We start from the raw sequence: 23673 nt of genomic DNA on the forward strand, positions 1-23673 counted from the left end.
TTTTTATAAAAGGAAAATACTGTATTTTACTCAATGGTTTCAAGATTTAGAATACATATTACACTTGGTAATGAGAAATAATATTTTCAAACACAAGGAAAATATATAAAACGTAAATGCATGATTAAAAACATTTCTTAATTTAAGTAATTTATGTTTCAGTGATCATTTAAAATACATTTTAAAGTAATAACACTTAATGAAAACCATCCTACCGTTTTATCATACAACATGGTCAAGAGTAACAAGATTCGATAGAAAAAAATATTTATTTATAAAACAAATTTTCTTAGCATTATTACAACTCTACAAAAAGATGCTCTGCATCAATTCTCAGATTGCAAATTTTGGCAGTTTGATTTTCATTATAGACACACACACATCCATACACATACACACTTAAAAACCATGACTTGTGGGGCATCAGGTTCCAGGAATCTTAGTTGCCAAGCGATAACCCCAGTATGATACCCTAGAAATGTGGTAGAATTTAAAAATTTAAGCATGACTTGTGATTCAAGAAAGCTGCAATCCTTTTTATCATAATGGTGAAAATACATTCCAGAAAAAATTCTTAGGCTTGCCATGCTACTGCGCACAATAGCCATGGCAAATAAATTATAGATTCTTCTTCCATGCCACTAAATCATACTTCATGCTTCAGTAATTGGTGAGAATCTACCTGTCCTTCATCAAAACAACAGATTCCAACACTTTAGTGAATTGGAATGATCCCATTATTTTCATTAATTTTTTTGGGATTAATCATGACATTTCTAACGTAAAATAAATAAATGAGCCAGACTTAAACAGGAAACACACAATACAGGCTAGCAAAATACATGCCACAGACTAAACTAGCATTTCTTTAAATCTTAACTGGCCTGCAGGAAAGGCCAAGGCAAATCATTCAATTCAATATATTGACTGGATTGCTGAAAATGTTTCTTTCCAAGACACATTTAGAAACAGCATGAAAATGAATTCTAAAAACACTAGATGAAATTGCAATAATGAGGCAAGTTACATACCAAGATGTAACTTCCAATGATGCAAACTGCAGTAAAATTAATCCATCCAGATTATTACATTTCATCACTCATTTTGTATGATGTTACAGTTCACTGTAAAACCCCTGAATGATAGCACCCATTTAGGATGAAACAACCCGAAGCTCATTTCAATTACTACTGATACATTTTGTAACAGGAGCACACAGCAGCTATATCACAATAACTGCTAACTACCCTTCAGCTATTTTCAAGGTCACAGGTTATGTCAGCTGCATAAGCCCTTTTATTGCCTTGATTATCTTCAAATGAGGAGATAAAGCTGGGGGAGTTCCATCATGTCAATGAGCTCTTTATACCTCATTCCAAAAGTGATACCACTTCAACTTTTCATACTTTCTCAACACCTTTTATAAGGGTGGGCATGGATCCATGATCAACAAAAAAATTTCCCATGAAAAATCCAAATCTATAGAAAATGAAGTTCAAATATGAAAGACAGCTAGGCTAGATGATAATGTCCGCTAAAATATAATGATTTATACAAATTCAAATCTATATAGACTTGATTTCACAGCAATAAATTACTTACACCTTCACCCTTTCACATAACTAGTTCCTTAAATTTAAATATAAAATTAGGTATAAAACATGAAAATATGAAAATAATATCACAAATATTCTCCTCCTCTGAAATTTTCTGAACACCTTATCATTGCGGAAGAAGCAAAGGTGAATCAAATTGTGCCTTCATCATCATTCTCCCTGAAAAACATAAAATAAGGATGATTAATGACAAAGTCAATGTAATAGAGGAAAATTAATTTTAAGTCAGATTACGTACATGAAATATCTAACATTTCACATCTGGGAACGTCATTAGAGATCTGTCACAAGATAGAATTGAATTTTTTTTTTCAAAACGGTATTTTTTTATCAGAGGTAACTTACTAAAACTAACAGAAAGTGAAGATAAGTGCTCTGGAATTAAGTTAAGGTTCAGTGATTCATGTATGGTGTGTTTAACTGGCCAAGAGTAACTCACACCCCAAACCACCCCAAGTGACACCTCCCAACATGTCCTCCACATGTGATCAGAATGTCATAAATTTGTGCACACAGCATCATAATTTCCACGCAACAACCGATTTTAAACACATGATCTGATGGCAATAAAAAATTATAGGAAATAATTGTGGAGAAGCAGCAGGTTAATCTTTCCAAAATCACTTGCAAGTCCACGGAAGTTAGAAAAATATGCAAAAAAAATCACTACCAGGGTAAAAGAACACCAGCGGCATTTCAGGCTTGGCCAACCAGAAAAATCCACAGTGGCTGAGCACAGCATATCATGCGACCATGCCATTTGCTGGGAGAACAAGAAGGTCCTTTGCCATGTGGACAAATTCTGGAAAAAGATGACCAAGGATGCAATTGAAATTCGAACAGCGACTAACACCATGAATCGTGATGCTGGTTACGCCCTAAGCAACTCCTGGAAACTGGTGCTTAAATACATCAGAGAGGCCCAGGAAAAAAGGTGGGAAAAGGCAGACCAATCACAAGTCACCTGATCAGAAGCCTATAAATCACTTAACTCGAAGACAAGCCCTGATGATGATGGATGACACGGCCATCGAAACGTCGGCAGAGATGGAGAACCTCATCCGGTGGGAAACCCGAAACAACTTCAACTTACGAGACATTCACTAAGAAGGGTCTCACAGATAATCACAAGCTCTCAGCTTCGACCTTTTTCGACCCTCCCAGTGGGGACTCCGCATTATCTTGGACTCCGAGAGTAGTTATGATCCCTCCTTTCCAGGTTTACGACCCTCCCTGCGGCATTGGTTCACGGTCAACTTATGGATTGCCTACATTTATTTGGCACATGGATAATTGTTTTGCATGTAAATTGCAGACTAATTTGTTCACCTTAGCAACAGTTTAGTTTTCGATCGTCCTTTCTCATCTATGATGGCTCCTGCAATGTACAAGTTATCCATCCAACACCAAGGTAAGTACAGTACTAGTAAATTTTTATTTGTACTCAAAGCACTTTCTCCCACCCCTAGCATTGCTTAGAATGTGAAATAATTTATGCGTACTAATTTCGGTGAAGATCCGACGAAAATTGGCAATTCGATAAAACTATAATGTCACCCAAGAAACATCCACACGTATATTTTCGTCTTTAATAGGGAAAAGGTAATGAGCCAGTTGGATCAAGTGGGGCTAAGTACTCAAGCAACTGCTTACGAAACAAATACTGCAGTTTTTGTTTACATCAGGTGATCAGGTTGACACCCAATAAGTTTTCATTGATTTATTGAGAATGTGAGAAAATTTCGTCTATATGAGCTGATAACAGTCATTAAATTGAGATAGAAATTTTTGCTACCTTTACAAAACTACTTTCACATACTGCTTGACATCTTCGGCAGACACCAGCTTTTGGAATGGGATTTCAATTCACTTTTATGATCATTACACCTAATTTTACAACATTTTTCTTAACTCACTTGGTGGTTTGTTGCTTTGTCCGGGTTAAACCTTGAACTCAATTTTAACCCACTTTCTGATTAGCTATTAAGCAGAAATTTTCATGATTACTCAGAACCAGAATACAATAAAATTTTTTTTTACCACTTTTACTATGATTAGAACTGTATCTCAATTACTTCTGAGAACTTAACGTCCCTGCCACCAAGGCCAGCTAACTTTTCTGCGCCCTTATAATAAAAATATTTTTGAAGTTTAATTTATATCCAAAATGAGTTTCCCTAAGACCACAATATCCTAGCTAGCCACAAAGACAACATATGTATAGAATATATATAATTTCCATAGATATACTCCCTTTTGAGAAACAGAGGGAGTGTATCCAAAGAAACTAAGTATATTTTACTAACTTGAGCTAGCTCTGATAAAAAAGTTATCATTACTAAACCATATTTATCTTATTTCACGCGAGACTTTGGATCACACAATCTCAAAGAAATACTTACTCCTGGTGGGGTTTCCAGATCCAATTACACTTGCAGGAGATAGTGTGTTGACAGAAGATCCAACATCCACACTAGATGAGTTCTCCACAGCAGCTGACAACATAGGAGACGCATCACCACTCCTTGATGGTCCAAGTAAGGGAAGTGGGAGCTCACTTGGGTCAGGAGGAACCACAGGACAGGGAGAAATTATGGAGTAAGATAATGGTTGAGGGGGGAAAATAGATACAGAAGACTGAGATGGAACAGAAGCCTGCACATGGGGAGTAGGAACTTGAGGCCAGTCACAGGAAAATTGCTGGAAGTGAAAGATAGAATAACTTACAATTTGTATTATTCGTACTATTTAGAACAAATGCTTACTTACAATTGTTAAATAACACAAGGAATACTTGTTTCTGATACACCTAACTTTAGGAATACGTCAAGGATAATAATCTAAGAGATTTATGGAGAAAAAAATTGCCATAAAAAATGATGGATGAGACGTAAGAATCTTTCATAACCGTTACACTCTGAGGAAGCCAGCCAGAATTTGTCTAGACAGCAACACCTTTGACAGAGGCTAAACCTGAGCAAAGCATGGAATCCCATTTTTTTTAAATGGCAGGAAAATCCATACCACACTCATTCAATGAAAAACGGTCTTGCCCTTGCATAACAGTATGTGAACCAGTCACATGAGTGCCTGGCATCAATCAGCCCTGAGGATGATGGAAAAGTTTACAAGGATCATTATCAACTGCAGTTGACCCCTTATTTACATTTACTTACTTAATTTGTTTACTTTTGAGAGAAGTATTATGTAAGTGCTATAACTTGGTTAATCAGCATCTCATGTACACATTTTTAAGCCATATTTTATATAGAGAATTGTGGTCAAGGATTTTTCATTTCCATTACGGTTAAGTTAAAAAAAATTAACAGCACTTGTGATAAAATTACAGCTGATTAATATTATTCATCTTGATTTTTTAAATAAATACATTCTTTTGTATTTTGCATAGAGTAATTTATGATCATTTATAAAAATCATCATTAACTGATCCATAAATGAAAAAAGAGAAAAAATGCACTGCAAAATGTAAGAATTTATGATTTTATTATAAATCAGATGAACAAAAAGTTCAAGTCTTTCAGCACATTGCTGATGAATTAGTCAACTGTTTCACCAGTCATTTTTTTCAACCCTCTCTCAATTATTATTGGGTGTTATTTTTTAAGATGGAAAAAACTAGTTACTTCTGGTGAAAATACCCAGGCTACATAAAATCAAGCTCAAGCTTATCAACAATTAATTATTCAAACAGGATTGACTTTAAACACATTTCAGCTCCCTTAAACTTCATATTAGAGAATTTATCATCATTATTATTCATAACAAATTATATTATTCTCATACAAATAAAATTAACAAGAAAATAAGAAGAACTTATGTAATATAATTATATTTTTAAATGATTTTCTGTGGCACCAAAGAATTACTTTGTTACCTAAGAAGAAAAAACACCTACCATAAAATTTTGCATTGAGGGCTGGTAGAAGTGAGGAGGAAGGGGATACACAGGTGAAATTGGTTTACTGCAGCCCCAGCCATGGTTATCCCATAGCACAGGATGAGTAGTTAAAGGAGAAAATTTAGCCACAATCGACAGCTCAGAGTTGAATACCTTATAAATGGAAAAAAGATGCAAAATAACACCACCACATTCCCAAAGCAAAAACATGCATCATGCATACATAGGCAGAAAATGCTTAAGCAAAAAATCATAACACATAACGAGTTTTAAAGGTGAACCAAGCAATTTGAAATCTAGTGAAACAACCTTAATACAAAAATCTAGGAAATATTTTATAAAAACAATGTTTCTGTGAGGGTGAGTAATTATTTAAAATATTAAAGAATAACAAAATATTTGCAAGAACAATTTCAGCCAAAAACTTTCACAATCATGTCTACAAAAATCACTGGATAATTATGGAAATTATAAAGAGAAAACATTCCTCGTTCATGCATCAATAGAAAAGGACTTGGATGAATTCACAAGAAGGCAGTGCAGAATCAATTCAAAATAGAAAGAATACATCTTAATGGCAATGGGAACACTGCTCTGTTGACTCCTCAATTGGAAAAGGTCTTTTGAGTCACTACTACCAAGGTACATGAATTGCCCATGCATTATCCCAATTTTAGTAAAAATCATTTCAGGAACACTCCTCATTATAATAAGATTGCAACCAAAAGCCATGGATCATGCAATTTATAAACAAATAGGATAGAATAATGAATCAATAGCACATACTACCATTGTACCACAAAAATTATGTGCAATAATTCTCTAACAAGCATGGTAAATATATTCCGAAAATTAATCAAGCAAGTGAAAATTTCCGTAAGTGCCAGCACCCTGTATGAGCAGATGTTCCAGATATATTATACATAAAATGAATCCACTGCTTGTAGCTTACTATTCCTATCCTAGACATAAAATAAGTTCTTAATTATGAGGCATATTTATTTCAAGCCTAGAGTATCAATTCTATGGGGCAGCAAGCATAAATGCATTTTGGCCAGAGAAATTGATAATATCATGCCAACAGTATTTAAAATGGTCTTTTCATTCATCTGGCACATTGGGCACAGGAAAAAATTTGCCACAGTGCTATTTACTTACTAGTAATTATAAATCTGTACATATAAAACAAAGTTGAACACCATGTTAGTTACACCTTGAGAATAACTTGAGAATAGCTGTACCGATTTTAATGGCATTTGGTTTTTTGGATTCGTCTCTGTCCCAGATAAAAGATTAAACATACAAAAATAGTAAAGGTACCGAATGTGTAAACAAATCTCCAAGCAATAGGGTGGTTTCATATTACTTTTTTATTGCCTAAATCGAAAGATTATTCCTCCTGGAGTACGTATTTCACACTTCTAGATTTTTTAACGACGATATCTATTATTCGCGATTAAATGAAAAGTGAACATTTTCAAGCACGCGAAAACATGACGGTTAAGTAGGAATGTTGGGAAAAGACCGTTAGATGTCATTCTGGTTCCCGCTGCCGCAAAGTGAGGTGACCTGGGGCAAGGACAGGTGCACCACTGTGATGCAGGCTGCTAGCACGTAGCAGAGTACCCAATAGGTAGCACTTGGCTTAAATAAGGATTATTTATACCTTATCAAACGAAGGAAACTTTCCGACAATAGGCAGTTTTAATAGGTGATTATTGAGGAATGTTTCCCTGAGCTCTGTGCATCATGCATGCATTGGTAATCTCAGACGTTGTAAAACTCCTATCTTCTCGTATTGAAACTAGATCCCTGTGACGTCACGTGGAGTGCCATCACATGGGCGCCAATCTGGCCTTTTTCAAATGTGGTTGAAATTGACCATTGCCATTCGTCTAAACTGGGATTTCTAAAACCAAATAATTTGCATATTATGAATACACTAACGGTAGGTAACGAATCGTAATCAATACCTTTTGTTTTCTTTGATGAAGGAAACTACCCTATTGTTGACTAACGCTAATGGCCGTGTTCCTGTCAACAAATCGAGTGAATTGATTTAATTTCATTGGAATTTTTGCAATTTCGTTTCATGGATGGATGAGCTCATCAAAAAATTATTCGTGATTGTGATTGATAACCACAAAAATCAGAAATGGGTGAGTGAGCGAGCAGTTTTGGAGGCTAAGAATGAAGATTTGGATACTTATAATTCGTTCAAATCAAATCGAGGGTATTCTGCACTCATTCAAATCTATTGACATATAACAAACGAAGACCAAGTTACCAACTATCCATTTGAATTATTAAATGTCTTGGATATGCATGGCTTACTGCAGCATAATTTACAGCTGAAGGTAGGTTCGGTGTTCACGATGCTTTGAAACCTAAATCAACCAAAATTATACAATGTAACTTGTTTGGTGATTAAAAAACAACTGATAATCAATGTGATTTACCCGACTGTACTTAAAGGAAAATTCAAAGATGAGGAAGTTCTCATTAAAAGGATTCCGAAGATCCCAACTAATATGCCCTTACAGTATAAACGAATTTAATTTCTAACTCATGCTGCATTTACGATGACAATAAGCAAATCACAAGGTGAGGGTTTGTAGTCTGAATATAGAAAATCCTTGTTAATCTCATGGTCAAATCAAATATATGCAGCATGTTCATGATAAGTGCGATGGTGGTTGGCGTAACATGGTGAAACTCCTTCATGATGCACAAAGGTTAAGAAAAGACTTTTTTTAACCTTTGTGCAGCATGTTCATCATTGGTAAACCATCCGCTTTATTTGTTCTTGCGCCTGATTAAAACAAATTTTGCACATTGGAAGGTATTTGACTGATAGAGAATAAATCCTAATGTATAGGGTAGTCCAGGGCATGCTTGTGCAGTGAACTATTCCAAACCAAGTTATAACTAGTGCGCCACAAGTCATGACATATTAACCCTTTCGCGCCGAATTCCGCACCTGTGCGGCGAGGATTTTTTTCCCTCAACTACGAATGCCACACCAGTGCGGCGTGAATTTTCCTACCATAACCAACGAATCCCGCCCCTGTGCGGCACAGGTCGAAAAAAGTGACCGTGGCGGACACAATAGACCCACGGACGCGGTCGCCCCTTGTGATCCGCCTTAGCGCGAGCCCAGTCCCTTCTTCGGCCGCTCAGGTCGACCCTTTCCTATCCTCTCCACACGGTCAACTACTGTTATTTGCAGTGTGTTTTCCAAAAAAATATTTGTTGCTTATTTTTGAAATCCAATGCTAGAAATGAATTCATCTTTTTTTGCTGACCACATGGAAATTTCGAACGAAATTCTAACGTTAATATCAACAGAGTTATAGAACAACTAGTAAATATACTAAATCCGTCTATATAAACGTTAGAACTTCGTTTAAAATTTCTGCACGCTCAGAAAAAAACACGAAATTCATTTTGAATTTAAAAAAATCGATACGAACAACAAGTATTGGCATATATTCTGCGTTAATATTTTAGCTAGTTGACCGCGGACTCGTGTAAGGAAGGGCCTTTAATCCCTCTAGGGTCTGGGACAGAGGCCGAGGAAAAGGATCGGCGCCCCACCGAGTTGGGTCCAAAAATGTTTCGGGAGGGACCCACTGCCTTTAGTCGACGCGGAAAGACTTCGTACAGAGGAGTAAAGAAAACTTTCAAGGGACTCGTATTGAGGAAGAATTTCCCTCAACGGAGGTCCGGCGCGAAAGGGTTAATGCTGCTCTCAAGGGGCTATTATCATGAGATTTTGAGTGTCAATGCATTTTTGATTAAAATTTGGACTTTATTAATTGTTTTATAAGACCACAATGTCAAATACTTCTCAAGTTAAAACATTAAAATTAGGAAATGCATTGAAAAAAATCCAACTCTACATGCCCCGGTGTACCTTATGTAGATTGAATAAAGAAAATGTCTTTCCAACAAGCCATTGTGATAAGTGTTTGTTTTTGTAGTTTTATTGATTTTTTAAATTATTTAACTATCATTAGTCAAAAATTATTAAATTCAGAACAGCCTCTCTTGATTCATAAATGATGTAACTATAGTGTTAATTGCTTAATAGGCGGTACGAAGTTCGCTGGGTTAGCTGGTTTAGAATAATTTAAGGCTAATTGATACCAATGGCGACCCAATAATGTGCAATAACACAGCATTGAATGCATCCTCATTTCCAATGGGAAAATCATGCGCTGCTTCAACCTTACTCCAAATTTTCATTGAGTACATGAAATCTTACATGCCATTTTCATAAAACCAATCATGCTTATGAATTGGTGTTTTTTTCTGATATATGATCAAGAGCATAAAGCATTCTAAGCTTTGCATTAAGCTTCAAGCTAATAAAAAATTAGGTAGGGATCAACGATAAGAGACTCAAATCATGTTTCAGAAAGAAAAATTTGGGGGAACACAATTCGAGATTTGGGTTGCATATTCATGCTTGCAGTATGTAACTCTGTCAACCTGACACTATAACTTCATACTCACGACAAATTATTAGAAGACCCTCAAGAAAGATGAAATATTTCATTAATAAGCAAAAATAATCCATTTACAAATGTGGGTTGTGGAAAATTAAATTCAAACTATTTCCTCATTACAAAACAATTTAGGGATCAGTTTCGCTTCAATAGTCAAAGAGAATATGACAGAGAAACTTTCAGTTCCTACAATATCAATATTTCTCTCATATTCGGCATTATGTTTGTCATCATATCCCATTTAAAATGAGAGACACAGAAATCATAAAAGACCTGATTCAATGGATGTTATCCACTTGCCTGAAAAATAAAAAAATAAACCTATGCAACCAGCTCACAACTCCAAACATATTTTGCACAATGACTTGTGTCTGTAGAAAAAGTTGGATACCTATTAACACCCATTATCTATAAATCAATTTACAATCAGCAAATTAGAAATTAGATCACTTTTTCATCACCTTACAACAACAATGATGACAGAAAGGTAAGGGAAAAATACCTTAGGAGGTGAATCCGAATCACTTCTTCCTGCAAAATGCTCCATATCAGCCACAATACCATCAGTGGGATGATTGAAGGATTTGAGACCATTTTCACCTATAGGAAGACACAATTTTTAAAGAAATGTACAGTTAACCAAAGTTTTCAACTTTTCACAATAATCAAAGGCCCAGTAATTTTCCATATGAGCAAAACTTAGCTCTCTATATTATTATCTCATGTATACATCCTTGATACAATATGAAAAATGGAATATAAATTTCATCAAATGTCAGGATTCAAAGACTTCGTTCACTTTCATCAAATCTATGAAGAAGGAAATTAATTGAAAAATTGGCTGGTAATGAAGATTCTAAAAAAATTACAATGGCGATAATTAGGCATTTGGCTAGACAAAAAATTTGAATTGAGTTCCTATCAAATAAATTGTAGCCTATTAATTTGTTTTGGTCTCTTGATGAAACAGTTGAAAAACCATGATAAGATGTCCAAGAAATACTTCAGAACATTGTATTTCTAGGAATAGATGGGGCAAGGATTCGAAGATTCAATTGAATTCATGGATTACAGGTTTGAGTCCCACTTCACAATATTTATACTTTCACAGCGTGGCGTGAAGAAACAGTTTTTATGCATCAATTGCATAGGGCATAAAACAGAGTATGACTTTAATAAGTACTGAAATAAAAATAATCTATAATATAATCAAATAATACAAGATGAGTACTCTATTAGTCAACTTTTGGTAATGCTATTTTTAACATTTATGTATTACCATAGAGTAAGTATATTATAGAGGGCTCACTGCATAGGCGGAAATCGACTTGTAATTCTGAAATAGCAGATAGATGGCCCCAGAGTTGCGAGCAAGAGGCGAGAGACCCATCTTTCAAGGTCGTCTTTCTTCCCTAGCCTCTCTCCTTTCCTTGCCACCCTCCCCTCTTACTAACTCTCCGTTTGCCCCCCAAGCATCGCTTCGGGCTGAGGGAAGGCGCAACCTCGACTCGACCTGACGAGGTCTCTCTACTCCCAGAATGTGGAATCAGGACAAAAGGCAGCAGGCTCTTATAGGAGGGATTTCTTTCTCACTTTTCGAGCTTCGTCTTCCATAAATCCTTCCCTCTTCTCTTCTGCTTGGCTTTCCCCATTACTACTGAAAACGGTTTGACTACATGCAGCTGAGAATAAGTGTTGAAACGGTCTCATGTACTTCAAAGATTGCAGTCCAAAAGTCAGGCAGAAGAGAGGGGAAATTTTCAGGGGGCCCCACTCCCTATAAATACATATTTATTAACTGAACGAATAGGCTATCAGTTAAATAGCGTCACGGAAGTATTCACTCGACCACCACCGATTGATGAAATTGTGAGAGGAGATATGCTTGAATATCAAATGGACATTGGAGGGGTTTTATAATCAGCACAGTAATACTATGCGAGACAGAATTATTCCTTTGACGAGGTACTGCAGCCTTCCGCAATGCGGTAATAGAATATAGGCAAATTTGAGAGATAATATCGCAGATGGTATTTTGTCAGAAGACATGATACTGAGCCACTTCGTGAGACTTAATGGACTCCATTTAATAAGGCAATGAAATATTATCCGTGAATTAGTTCCACGCTGAAAATTTGTTGCGAAAGTGGAGACATATTTATGATAGTAAGAGTTTTTTGTTTGGAGTTTCTTATTTCAGGAATAAAGGCCATATAAAATGTAAAAGTTGGCGAAATACAACATGTGAAAAAAATACAAAAGAATTCACCATCTTAATCGATTATATTAACTCAAGCATTCTTCTGCATACTGGTGCTTTTAATAAACGCCAAAAATATGATATTTTTTGGCCACTCTAAATTAAACGACCGTGTAGGCACTCCTACAAATGAAAACAAGTACAGAGATGAAGCCGAGGATCCAGGTGGGCATGCCCCTGACTATTAACGCAACATTGTTCACATTTTTCATACTGCCTCAATTATATTAAAAATATATTTATAAGACAGGAATAATTCAAATAATAGACTATTTTTGGCCCTTTTGATCCATCTCAGAACCAATCATTGTGCCGACAAAAGCGGTTGTTTTAGGTACAAAATGCACATTGCTCTCGTGAATACGTGTACTGGAAATGGCGTTTGATGGATTAAGAATTTTACATCATACAGAAATCCATAATAGCGTAAATGCCGAGTGGTGAAACATTTTTCAGCATGGTGGCGTGTTTTTTGGGATATTTGAAAGAGATTAGTCAAATCAGCAATATGACATAAGTGTCTCGATAAAGTACCAGTATTCCTGAAATTCGCTAAAATCTTGTTTGAATCCTTTAATGAATATCATAATTACACCCATGTCTCGTATAGCGCAAGGGATGCGTTCCTTGGGGTCTTTGCGCTATACGAATTTGCGTTATACGAGAGCGTTTTAACATTGGGAAGATAGGGATGCGTTCCTGGTAGCATAGGTCTTGGGTATTGAATTTCCTCTAAAACATCTATATTCCCATAAAAAGCCTTAGAAAACATTATTTATATAAATGTTTATAGTTTAAAACATCTTTAAAGAGAGTATGCACGCATTCAAAGACTTCTATTCACGTTACAAAAAATTCTTACGTGCTTTTGAAATTCCCTCCTGTCGTGCGGGTGGGCTAACAACTGCTATCTCAGGGGATCGTAATGCGTTGCCGGCAGTTGACGATTTTTCAAACTAGTCTAAAAACAACTATTGTGTCACCCAGGCCCTTTTGTCGCTCATCGAAATGACAGTAAAATGCTACTTTGAATGCCATTTCATAGCTAGCGGAGTTTATGAATGATAAATCATTTTAATTTGAAGTCCTCCGAGTCATTAGCAGCTACGTGAAACAGTCTTTAAATGCCTTGAAACCTGACCTGGGTTTCCCTTCCCTGAAAATGAATGAACGAGAATGCATTCTTTTCCAAAAGAATATCGTCTCGTCAGCACTAAAAACTAGTTGAGGGGGAAAGGAGCCACTTTCAATCACAGCTTGGAGTTCATCAGAAAATGTTGTGGTGGCTGCGCTATCAACACTTGCAGATTCACCTGATATCGCCGCACTGAAAATACCTGCTTGCCGTTTAAATTCTGGAACCAACCGGAGCTTTCACTAAATGTCTCGGAGCGATTACCACTCTCGTCTTTTTGTACTGATTCACTATGAAGTTTCCGTATTTGTAGACCGCTTGGTTGAAGTTGGTGCGGCTGAGGTCACTGATGTTTTAACTCCGTCTTTATTCAGAATAAGGCATCGTGCGTTTAAACTTCCGCGCAATATCGCTTTGACGCTCTCCATTTTCAAAGCAATTGACCTCTCTCAATTCCTCTTCTAGGTTTATGGTTTTTCTTGATTTTTCTACACGCATTCCTATTTTTTGCCATATTTTCTTGGTTTTTAGTCTGTATGGCTCTATCTAAATCACCTTCTACTGCTGAACTGTATTCCTGAGACGCATAAGGCGTACGACTGCGGGGAGGGAACGAAGCCATTGTGTTTGAGACTCTATAGCGGACCCTTTTTTGTGTTGATGCTATTCATGCGCCACTCGGCCACCGCTCCATTTCTCCCCCGTGAATACCGATGACCTTGAAGGCTTCAGCGTAGATCCTCAACCTGGAAGTCAATCGCCCGATAACCTGTGACGGCAAAAATACGTCTCAAACCGTATTGCTTTTAAAAATCTCATTTCCACCAGCCCAACTCTTAATTAACGATCTAAATTATTTATTATCATTCTGTTAAGGAGACGAGATAAATTACTTCGGCAGGCCGGCTATCTGGACCCAATGACGAGTAATACTTTTGGCCATTGCGCAGCAATGGATTTCGATTAATATATAAACAAAAAAGAAGATTTGAGGCAAGCAATACTATTAATATGCGTAAAATGATAGAAATTTCGTGTGTACTTAGCGCAAGTTCACGTTTTATCACGAGAGCGTTTAAAATTTTTGATTAGGCTACACTGCGTTGCAATGTTTCCCCGAGGAACGAATTTGCGCTATATCGAAATTGCGCTAATCGAAATTGCGCTATACGAGACATGGGTGTACTCGTAAAAATCCTGAGTTTCCTGGGACATAGGCAACCTAGCCAAACATCATCGCATTGATCGTTTTCCCGCATTCATCATTTATTCATATCGTTATTTGGAAAACATTTTTTTCCCTAGTGGAGTTCCAAAAAAGGGGGGGTCATATTAGAATCGTGTTCGTCTTAGATTCGTGCAAATGAGGTAATCATTCCATAAAATAACGACACATCAAAGAAAAAATATACAATTCACTATCATTGCATTAACATCATTAACATACTTAGCTCTATGCAAAATCAACATATTTAAAAAAGTTGAATCCACAGTAAGAATGAGAACTCACCATTCTTTGGATAATTATCTTGCTCATCTGAGATAATTTCATCACATATGTTTTTCTCCCTTGATATTCCATAAGCCTCAGTTAAATTTAATGGTAGCTGCAAACCAATACCTGTAGTGTCCACATATAAAAAAGAAAAGTTATCATTAAACAATACCCAATTTAATGTAACAGTAAGAATAACTTAAGGCTACCCCAATTTCTGAAGATACAAAGGAATAATGACCTGATGGGCAACTCTCTCCCATGGTAATAGGACTTCCAATATTTTGCTCGACTCCCTCTCAAAGTTAAAAATTCAAGTTTTATAGCCTTCTCAATTTCTATGGAGATGCCAAAGGTTTATACTTATGTAATGTCACACAGGGCTGAAGTCTGATTTTCCCAACCCTTGCATTTCTAATACTCCAAAAAGTCTAACTGTACACAATCCCTCTTCATCAGCCACTCACTCACTATTTCACACAGAATTGTAAGTTTGGAAAGTATGATATTAAAGAGAGTAACTTATTTAATAACATACTAACATGGCAGTATAGTAGGGTCATGCTGCGAGTATGGATCAATGCTGCTCAATCGGCCATATTTTGACTTTTTCTGAGATAAATTACCTGCTTGATACTTGAATACTGAGGAAATTTCAAGATGACAGAGAATGTTTTAAACAAGTAATAAGACATGGAATATGGCAATGGCAAAGTGAATGGCACAGCAGGTGACTCAAAACCTAAGGCAGCAGCTTCAGAGAGACAATTAATTTGGCCCCTGCATAAGAACAACGCTCGGCAAAATGAAGCTCTTCCATAGCTGGATAGGACCCCATTGGCCTCAATTATAACATAGGGTAGGATAGGTGGGGTGACAGAGATGAAGAGAAGGGCTCCTTTTTTTGTTTAATAACCCATTCTTGGTAACCCTCTGGTAAATTAATGGCCAGATGGCTATTGCTGTCCCATTTTAATCATATTCAATGGTCAACACCTTTGATGTATAATATAAAATTCTATCATAAGTGTGCACATTTATGACATTCAGTATAGTATAATCTATAAGATAATCAATCCGAATAATGGAGAATTTGCAGGAATTTTTTTTATTTCACAGACGGACGGAAAATTATTTTCTGAATTCAACAAAGAAAACTGCATGTAATCTGAGTTTTCCTTCTTGAGATATTGAATGATAAATATAGCGAATTTTAAAGCACGCCAAGAACTCCCTCTCCCCCAAGCCACTGCCGACGAAGCCTCGATGACGTCATAGGTGCCTCAACATCACACGAAGTAATTGTTGTGATTGTTTGTAATAGTTGCCAGCAGTTGTGAGAGCTTCGTTTGTGAGACGTGTTGATTATTTTCAATTTAAAGCAAAATATGCGACGATAGAGGCTCGGAAGCCCTCATATTTTGTATTATTTATAATATTAATATCCGAGTAAGGGCATAAAATATAAAAAAGTAGCAGTTAAACCAAAAATTTTATAATATCTAAATAACATCATTGGAGGAGTCTGAGCCATGGCCGTTGAAAGGGGGAAACATTAATTGTAAGTTGATGTTATCGACGGCATATCATTCATTTAAGTATGTAACTAGAACAATTTTGATGTTTACTAATGTCCGCTATGTTTTTATACACAATAACTTCATCCATTTATACGTAGGTACCAGAGAATTTGTCGTTTAGGACTGCCTGTGCTTGCATTATGAGGTGAATTCCAGTCAATGCGACTTTTGCTCGCTGATTGGAGACATCTAGGAACATTTTTTGTGCCAAAATAGTGTTATTTTAAATGTGACATCTCCCGTTAAGCTACCGCTAATAATCAGTGCCAGTGGTTGTAATGCACAAAGATTAACAAGGTTGAAAAATATCGGCCAAGGTATAAGTTATCAGTGTTCCATCGTGATTAAATTGTAAAAAGTGCTATTATGCTATTGATAAATGTCAAACAGTAATCTAAAAATTGTCAGTGGCAAGTTCACCTCCGTTGTTCACCGTAGATATGACATTTCACGATCAAGCTATCAAGATCAAAACTATGTGTGAAGTTAGTTATTCTATTATTTCAACGAATAGTAGTGAGAAAAGTCACCTGTGTCACTTGCGTGGGCTAATTTAAGGCTTTAAATTAGTGACTAAATAGTTGTTTTCATCATAACGAGCTCTGTTTTTGTAAGTTGTACATGATGAATATAATAATGGTAGTGACTTCCAATTTTTGATAATTGTATTTGCCTATTATCCACTATATTTTTATGGTATATGCTAGCATATTGTTAATGGATTTACCTATATTATTGAAATAGGTAGTAGCTTGTGTGTGTGTGTTGGCAGCGGAACCGATTCGCGATCTCACATATGGATTGTGGGCAGACTGTTTTGCAGTGAATTCGTACCATATGACGGATAGGACTACCTTCTCCGCTATTACGGCGTTGCCAAATTCAACAGCACAGCTCGTAAGCTTACGATTGTTATCCTCTAGTATTACAAGTTTCTTTTACATCTCGATTTGCCGCTGTCATATTGCAATGTCATAACAAATTCCATAAAGGTCATAGCATCAATTTTTGGTGTCCTAAAAAAAGGCTGGTGTCCTGACACCCCCTACCACACGCCTTTTAGGCGGCTTGCGGGGTATTATGTAAATGTAGATGGATTTCAGGTGTACTATTCAAACGAGCGGCAACGTTATCATCCATTTTTCTGATAACTTAAACATACGAAGTGAAACGCTTGTACTTCATCATCCCCAAGTTGCATTATTAACCCTTTCGTGCTGGGCTCCTTCACGGGAAGTTGCTTTTGGCTGTACGAAGGCTTTGAGAATTTCTTTTTCGCACTGTATGGAGTTGTTTCTCGGCAAGGAATTGTCCAGGTAGTCGCTTCCTCCACTTAATGACCTTTCCTAACAGGGTGCCGGACCCTTTCCCTGAAGGTAGCCCATCACGGCGTACTTTTGTGGTCAGTTTATTGTTAATAAAGCGATTTTAATTTTTTTTAATTGTTACTATTGCAGTAAATGTCAGTTCATCAATGTATACCTTTCATTTTGCAATGCCTATAGAACTTTTAAACGAAGTTCTACGGTTATTTTTACGCTTTTCAGCAAAAGGGCATTATGTCGTAGACCAACAAATACTTTAAAGGGAATGAAATCTTTCAATGTTCCTAGCATACTTCTAAGTATTTACGATTTATCATATTAACATACATTAGATCCATGATGCCCAAATTCTCACTCATTCACGTCTGCTCTCCATGAGTTCTCTGAAAACATGAGTGAAACATTTCGAATTTTTTTTAAAAGAATATTTTCCAAGATTCCGAGAAGAGTGAGGTTATCATCTTCCACATACATATTTCAGTAGGAGGATACATGCACTAATCTACTCTTGGGCGTGCCAGTTGGAGGGCAATAAGTTTTTCCAAGAAAACATTAATGCGCTAATGTGTCCCATAGTAAGCCCCTGAGGTGCACAGGAGAGACCACCTTAATGGATCCTGACCAGAGAACCAAGATATGAGAGTAATTCCCTGGGTAGAGCAGTTCTCTTTCCATTCATGGTATGGGCTGCATTGCACAGCAGGGCTCTACCGAAACAATCCCTTGTATAGGTAGCCGAATGCGTACAGAGAGTTAACGGCTAAATTTGAGCACACCCCAAGAAAATTTTGAAAAGAAAATGAGTTATTCCGAGAAGAGTGAGGTTATTTTTATTTATTTCAGTAGGAGGCTACTTGCACGAATCTACTCTTGGATGTGCCAGTTGGAGGGTAATAAGTTTTTCCAAGAAAACAATGCGTTAATGTGTCCTGAAGTAAGCCTATAAGGTGCACAGGGCAGACCACCTTAATGTAACCTGACCAGAGAACCAAGATTTAAAAGTAATTACCAGCGTAGAGCAGTTCTCTTTCCTGCTACGGTATTGAATGCTTCTCACAACATGTCTCTACATAAAAAATTCCTTATTTGTACATTAAATTTACGATTTTTTAGGATATGCATTAATTAGTATTTATAACAAAATTCATTTATAATTAGTTTGTATTCAAAAGTTGATAAGAGGTTATTAAAAATAGTCGCTGTAATTTTGGCTCACGACAAAGAACTGAGAGAATCATATTTTATTACATTACGAGGGCTTTTTTTTCATAGGAGTTAAATCGGATATTTTATTGAATTTCACCGCAAATGTACATGTGGCTAACAGAATAACGTATATCTTTAGATGTAAATCATTACAATATTGCTCCTATAAATTTGCTAGTAAGGTTTAAAAATAACAATTAAACATCTAACCTTAGCGTCTCCAAAATTTGTTTAGGTGATGATGAACTCCGTTAATATGAATGCTAGAGTTCCGTTTAACATTTGGAACCGATCAGCAGAACATCCAAAATGTAATTCTTGTCATTGATTTTCAATAAATGCAACATGTAAGTTCTTAGTTATTCTAACTTATAAACAAATATAAGTGACCATGAGCACCTTCCTTGAGTGGGGCACTAAGTGCCGGAATGGGCTGAGATAATCCCCACACGTACAATAGGAAAGGGTCGGACCTCTCGTGCCTAGGGACCCTAATGGCGCTTGGGACCCACTTGGCATGCTTGACTGCAAAGCCTTGAAAACACGGCCTTCATAGGTAAAAGGTTAATATCCCAAGTAATAATCGTGGCACAATATCAATAGGAAAACTTTACCAGGAATAACAGAACAAAATAAATGACGATGAGCGGCTAAATACTCCCTTAAAACAAAAATTTTACAGCATGCGCTCAGCGTATTTCCGAACTCCCTATGGTTGTTTAGGCACCTATGATGTCACGCCTGGCCTCGGCAACGCTCGGGTGTCTTCGCTCAGTGGTCGGCTCAGAGAAAGTTTTCTTGATTTTAAAGTCAATTTTTTTATTTCTTTTGATGATGAATGGAGAAACTTTAGGTATTTTTGCGAGCTAATGTATCCATTTTACTTATTCAAAACAGTTTTTCGAGCAATCAACGACCCATGCAAGTTCCCCATTGGATTTAATGACATTTCCAACCAAATACTGCACACTCCCGATTATCCGGCTGCGGATTATATGTGCATGAGTTCACACTCCTAGTAGGCTTTCTGCGATCATTATAAAAAAATTAAAATCAGACGGAAAAGCACCATTTGCATTTTAATGCAAGACTACAGCGGGGTTATTACCGTGTAAACTCATGTAAGTGACGCACCTTGTTTATCAGAAATTGAAGCAAAAAATGGGGGTGCATCTCTTACATGAATTTCTTATCTCCCTCCCCCTTCCGCGGTTGCAAGTCCAAGGGGAACTGAGTGGCTTAGGTTTTCAGTGTGAGTCGGTCATCTGATACACTAGATAAAAAACAAGTGGCAGGCAGGGAAGTTTCTCCCTTAGAGACTTATTTTTACAATGCTCCTGTTTGCGTTTCATACTCATAAGCATAGCACTGTCATGTCGGTACCTCAGAAGTGAACATGGAAAAGATCGTGCGGGGTTATTCGCTCTAGAGGGGGAGCTAAATTTACCGTTACAAGTGGGTATCCCACCACATTTATACTGCAAATACTAATCGCATTTTAAACTTAGAGAAAAATGTACTTTTACAGGGCAACAGCTGCTAAAATTCTACTTCTGTCTTGCCGAGTAATTTCCATTACCCTGAGGGCCTGTTTTTTTCAAAAATCTTCTTCAGACGCTATTATGAGGATTATTGCAATTGAAAATTATTATGGTGTTAAAATCTGTGGTTTAAAAAATCAAACTAGTATGTACATTGTTGGACTAAATGGCAGATAGAAGACTCCGGAAATGCTTGTAAGCGAAGAGCACTGAGGGAGAGGTAGAGGGGAAGGAGTACTCTCTCTCTATCTTTCAAGCAACGAGGTACGAGCAAAGGAGTAAGGGGTATACATGTTCGATCTTGCAGATGACGTTGTTGCCGTCCAAGCGAAGGGGAAAAGGCACAGCAATGTGATGTTCGCCGTTTGCGTTGCCTGAAGTTTCCAGCCTGTCTCGTCTTGTTTAAATGCACTCATGCTATGCTTGTTTCTTCCGAAATTGTGCTGTTTGGACTATGCTGAATATTAGTAGCCTTGTAGTAACTATTGAGTTTAGTGCCAATCAATTCGAGTTTAAAAAACTCAAATGCTGTCAGATATGCGTTACGATAGGTCTCATTCATTTTTGAACCTAATATGCATCATACAATTGCTGAATGCTATCAAGATATCTTCATGCTCAGTAGGTGACTCACCTAGCATTTGGCGTCTAGAAACTGGGAGAATTGAACTGGTAGAGCGAAAAAGGTCAGTTGGTGAGATGGGGTGGGAATGAAAGACATATCTATTGTTCCGTGTAACTTGATATTTTCTTGATATTTTATGTACCTTGATATTTTATGTAACTTGATATTTTATGTAACTTGATATTTTATGTACAGTAAAACCTCTCTTAAACGAAACTCAAGGGACCGAAATTTTGCCGTTTCGTTGATCGGGAGTTCGTTCCCCGGAGGTGATGCGCACGTTGCATCATTCTAGGGGCTCGGAAATTGAAGCAAGTCTGCATGCGTTATCTTCATTCTACCTTCGCATACTTCAAAACAGTGCTTATTTCTTCAGCTGCAATGCAAATCGCGGGCAATAGACCACATTTAGGAAGCCTCAGTTCGTATTATTCAATCACTTCGCGTGCTTTTTCATCGGTTTTCAAAAATGTATGCAACGTAGCGGTGAGTGCGAGGCCATCCCTTTATTCTCAATATTTGAAATAGAGTACATGTATTCGCGAAGTTTACACTGAAAAATTAAGAATTCGATAGATTTGACCATTACTAATATAAAGTTAAAGTAACAGCGCCAATTATAGCTTCATCATGAAATTAAGATCGCTCTACCATAACGGCGCGAGTGCGACTTTCGTCGACCCATTAAAGCTCAGTGGGTGGCAGCATTTCTTTATAGTAGTCGAATCCAGAATACTCCATAGCAATATTTGCGGTCGCGGGCTTCGTAAATAATTCATTGTACTAGCATCATTTCCATCGCATTCCGGATAGACAACTGCCGATAAGAAAACATCTTGAAAGGCCCTATGCAGGGGTTCTCGAAGTAAAATACGTCACGATTTTGAAAAATGAGTTTTCGAGAAATTATATTCTGCAACCCTCAGTTCACTGGCTTCGCGGATAACTAAATTTTAGTGTACTCTAGTGAACTCATCAAACGACTCTTCAATATTCATATATTTTGAGAGACCCTGCCAGGATTCACGGCTTTCGTCATCACTCTCCATCGCGTGGTCGCAGTTGACTGCAAACCGGATTGACAACTCCCCATAAGAAAACAGCTTGGAAGGCCTCATGCAGGAGTTCTTGAAGTAAAATAAGTCACGATAATGATGCTGTTGACTGCAAACCCGGTTGTTGCAAAATAACTAAATAAATATGGTGACAGGTGCGACACGCTTCCAAGCTTTGCAAAGCCCTTGCATTACCTGCAAAATGGTCCCCTTCAATTTCGCCGATCCCTTACATCCATTCGACAAACCAAAAACTCCACTAAAATCCGACGGTAATGCCGCTTTGCCGCAGAAATAACCCCTCGGTCGAGAGGTCGCAACTTAGCTATTGCAGTTGGGGGGAAGAAAATAACACGCACATTTTTTATTGTTAGTCCTATGTTTGGGCCCGTGCAGCGATCGAGGAAGAAATCTACTTTCCCCATGAGTGCATCAACTCCCGCCAACCACCGCTGAATTAATCCCGCTGTCATTCATGGATTTTTGCTGCTACCACAGGGGTGAGGCATCACCATTGGCCCAGTCTAAATATGGCATGTTTAGACCGTGTCGTCTTCTTCATGCAACAATTGACGGCCGTCGCAAACCTTTTTCTCAGGAGAAAATAAACACCGCTTCACATCACGTTAGGACCTGAGGTTAGGACATCGCTACAATCGCCGACAGACAGAGACTGTCCTTTAGTATAAAGCACTCAATTCAAGTAACGTCTAGATCAATGGGAAATGTTGGCTTTCGTGTCTTAAGTGCGAATATTTTTTATCCAAGATTGCGGCAAATGCAGAAGTTTCTCCTATTTTTTAGATGATGTTGAAATAAACAATGTGAATGAAACAAGAGTAACTACTGAGTCATATATTAAAGATAATTAAGAGATGCAAATTTTGGCTTTCATCTTCTAGCGCGCACATTTGTATCCTCCGTAATTTAGTTAAATTTTAAAGAAGTTATCCAAGATGGCGGCGAGTGAAAAAAAATGCTTCTCGGAATTTACGCGTTGTAATTCTGTAAAGTATCTTAAACAACCGTCAAAAGAATGCGATCGAAGTACATAGCTCTAGATATCATATCTTTGAGCGTGTAAATATTGGGACATTGAGTTATTTACGAAAGTCAGCATTAACATTTTTCGCAATTCGCCGCGAGCCGCGAGTTGGGGTCGGCGGAAACACACGACGGAAGGCTATGGTTACGGTTAATAATGACGATTCTGATTGGCTTATTCAGTGGAAGTCTCTGATTTGCCCTCCAACGCTACGAATATTAAATTATTCATATGAAAATAAAAATTTTATGGTATTTATAAAAATATGGTTATTGGGAGGTGAATTTCACTCGATCGCGCCGAAATTTCATTTCGTTGATCGGGAGTTTTCGTAAAAGAGGAGTTCGTTCATCGGGGTTT

The 23673-nt window shown here is 37.2% G+C and overlaps 1 protein-coding gene across 4 annotated transcripts in view; it reads right to left on the reverse strand.

The window, feature by feature from the left end:
• LOC124162114 (meiosis regulator and mRNA stability factor 1) overlaps nucleotides 1-23673 on the reverse strand; it is a 69751-nt gene continuing 46078 nt past the window's right edge. For 3 of the 4 annotated variants that reach the window (XM_046538519.1, XM_046538544.1, XM_046538537.1), the window contains 5 exons: nucleotides 14952-15062; nucleotides 10549-10646; nucleotides 5533-5688; nucleotides 4019-4316; nucleotides 1-1775 (listed from right to left, as the gene is read on the reverse strand). In XM_046538519.1, the coding sequence (XP_046394475.1) occupies nucleotides 1723-1775; nucleotides 4019-4316; nucleotides 5533-5688; nucleotides 10549-10646; nucleotides 14952-15062 (716 nt within the window). In that variant the 3' untranslated portion in view covers nucleotides 1-1722. The remainder of the gene's footprint in view (nucleotides 1776-4018; nucleotides 4317-5532; nucleotides 5689-10548; nucleotides 10647-14951; nucleotides 15063-23673) is intronic. The other variant, XM_046538529.1, reaches the window with a different exon arrangement.

This window comes from Ischnura elegans, chromosome 1, assembly GCF_921293095.1.
Source record: "Ischnura elegans chromosome 1, ioIscEleg1.1, whole genome shotgun sequence".
Lineage (NCBI taxonomy): Eukaryota > Metazoa > Arthropoda > Insecta > Odonata > Coenagrionidae > Ischnura > Ischnura elegans.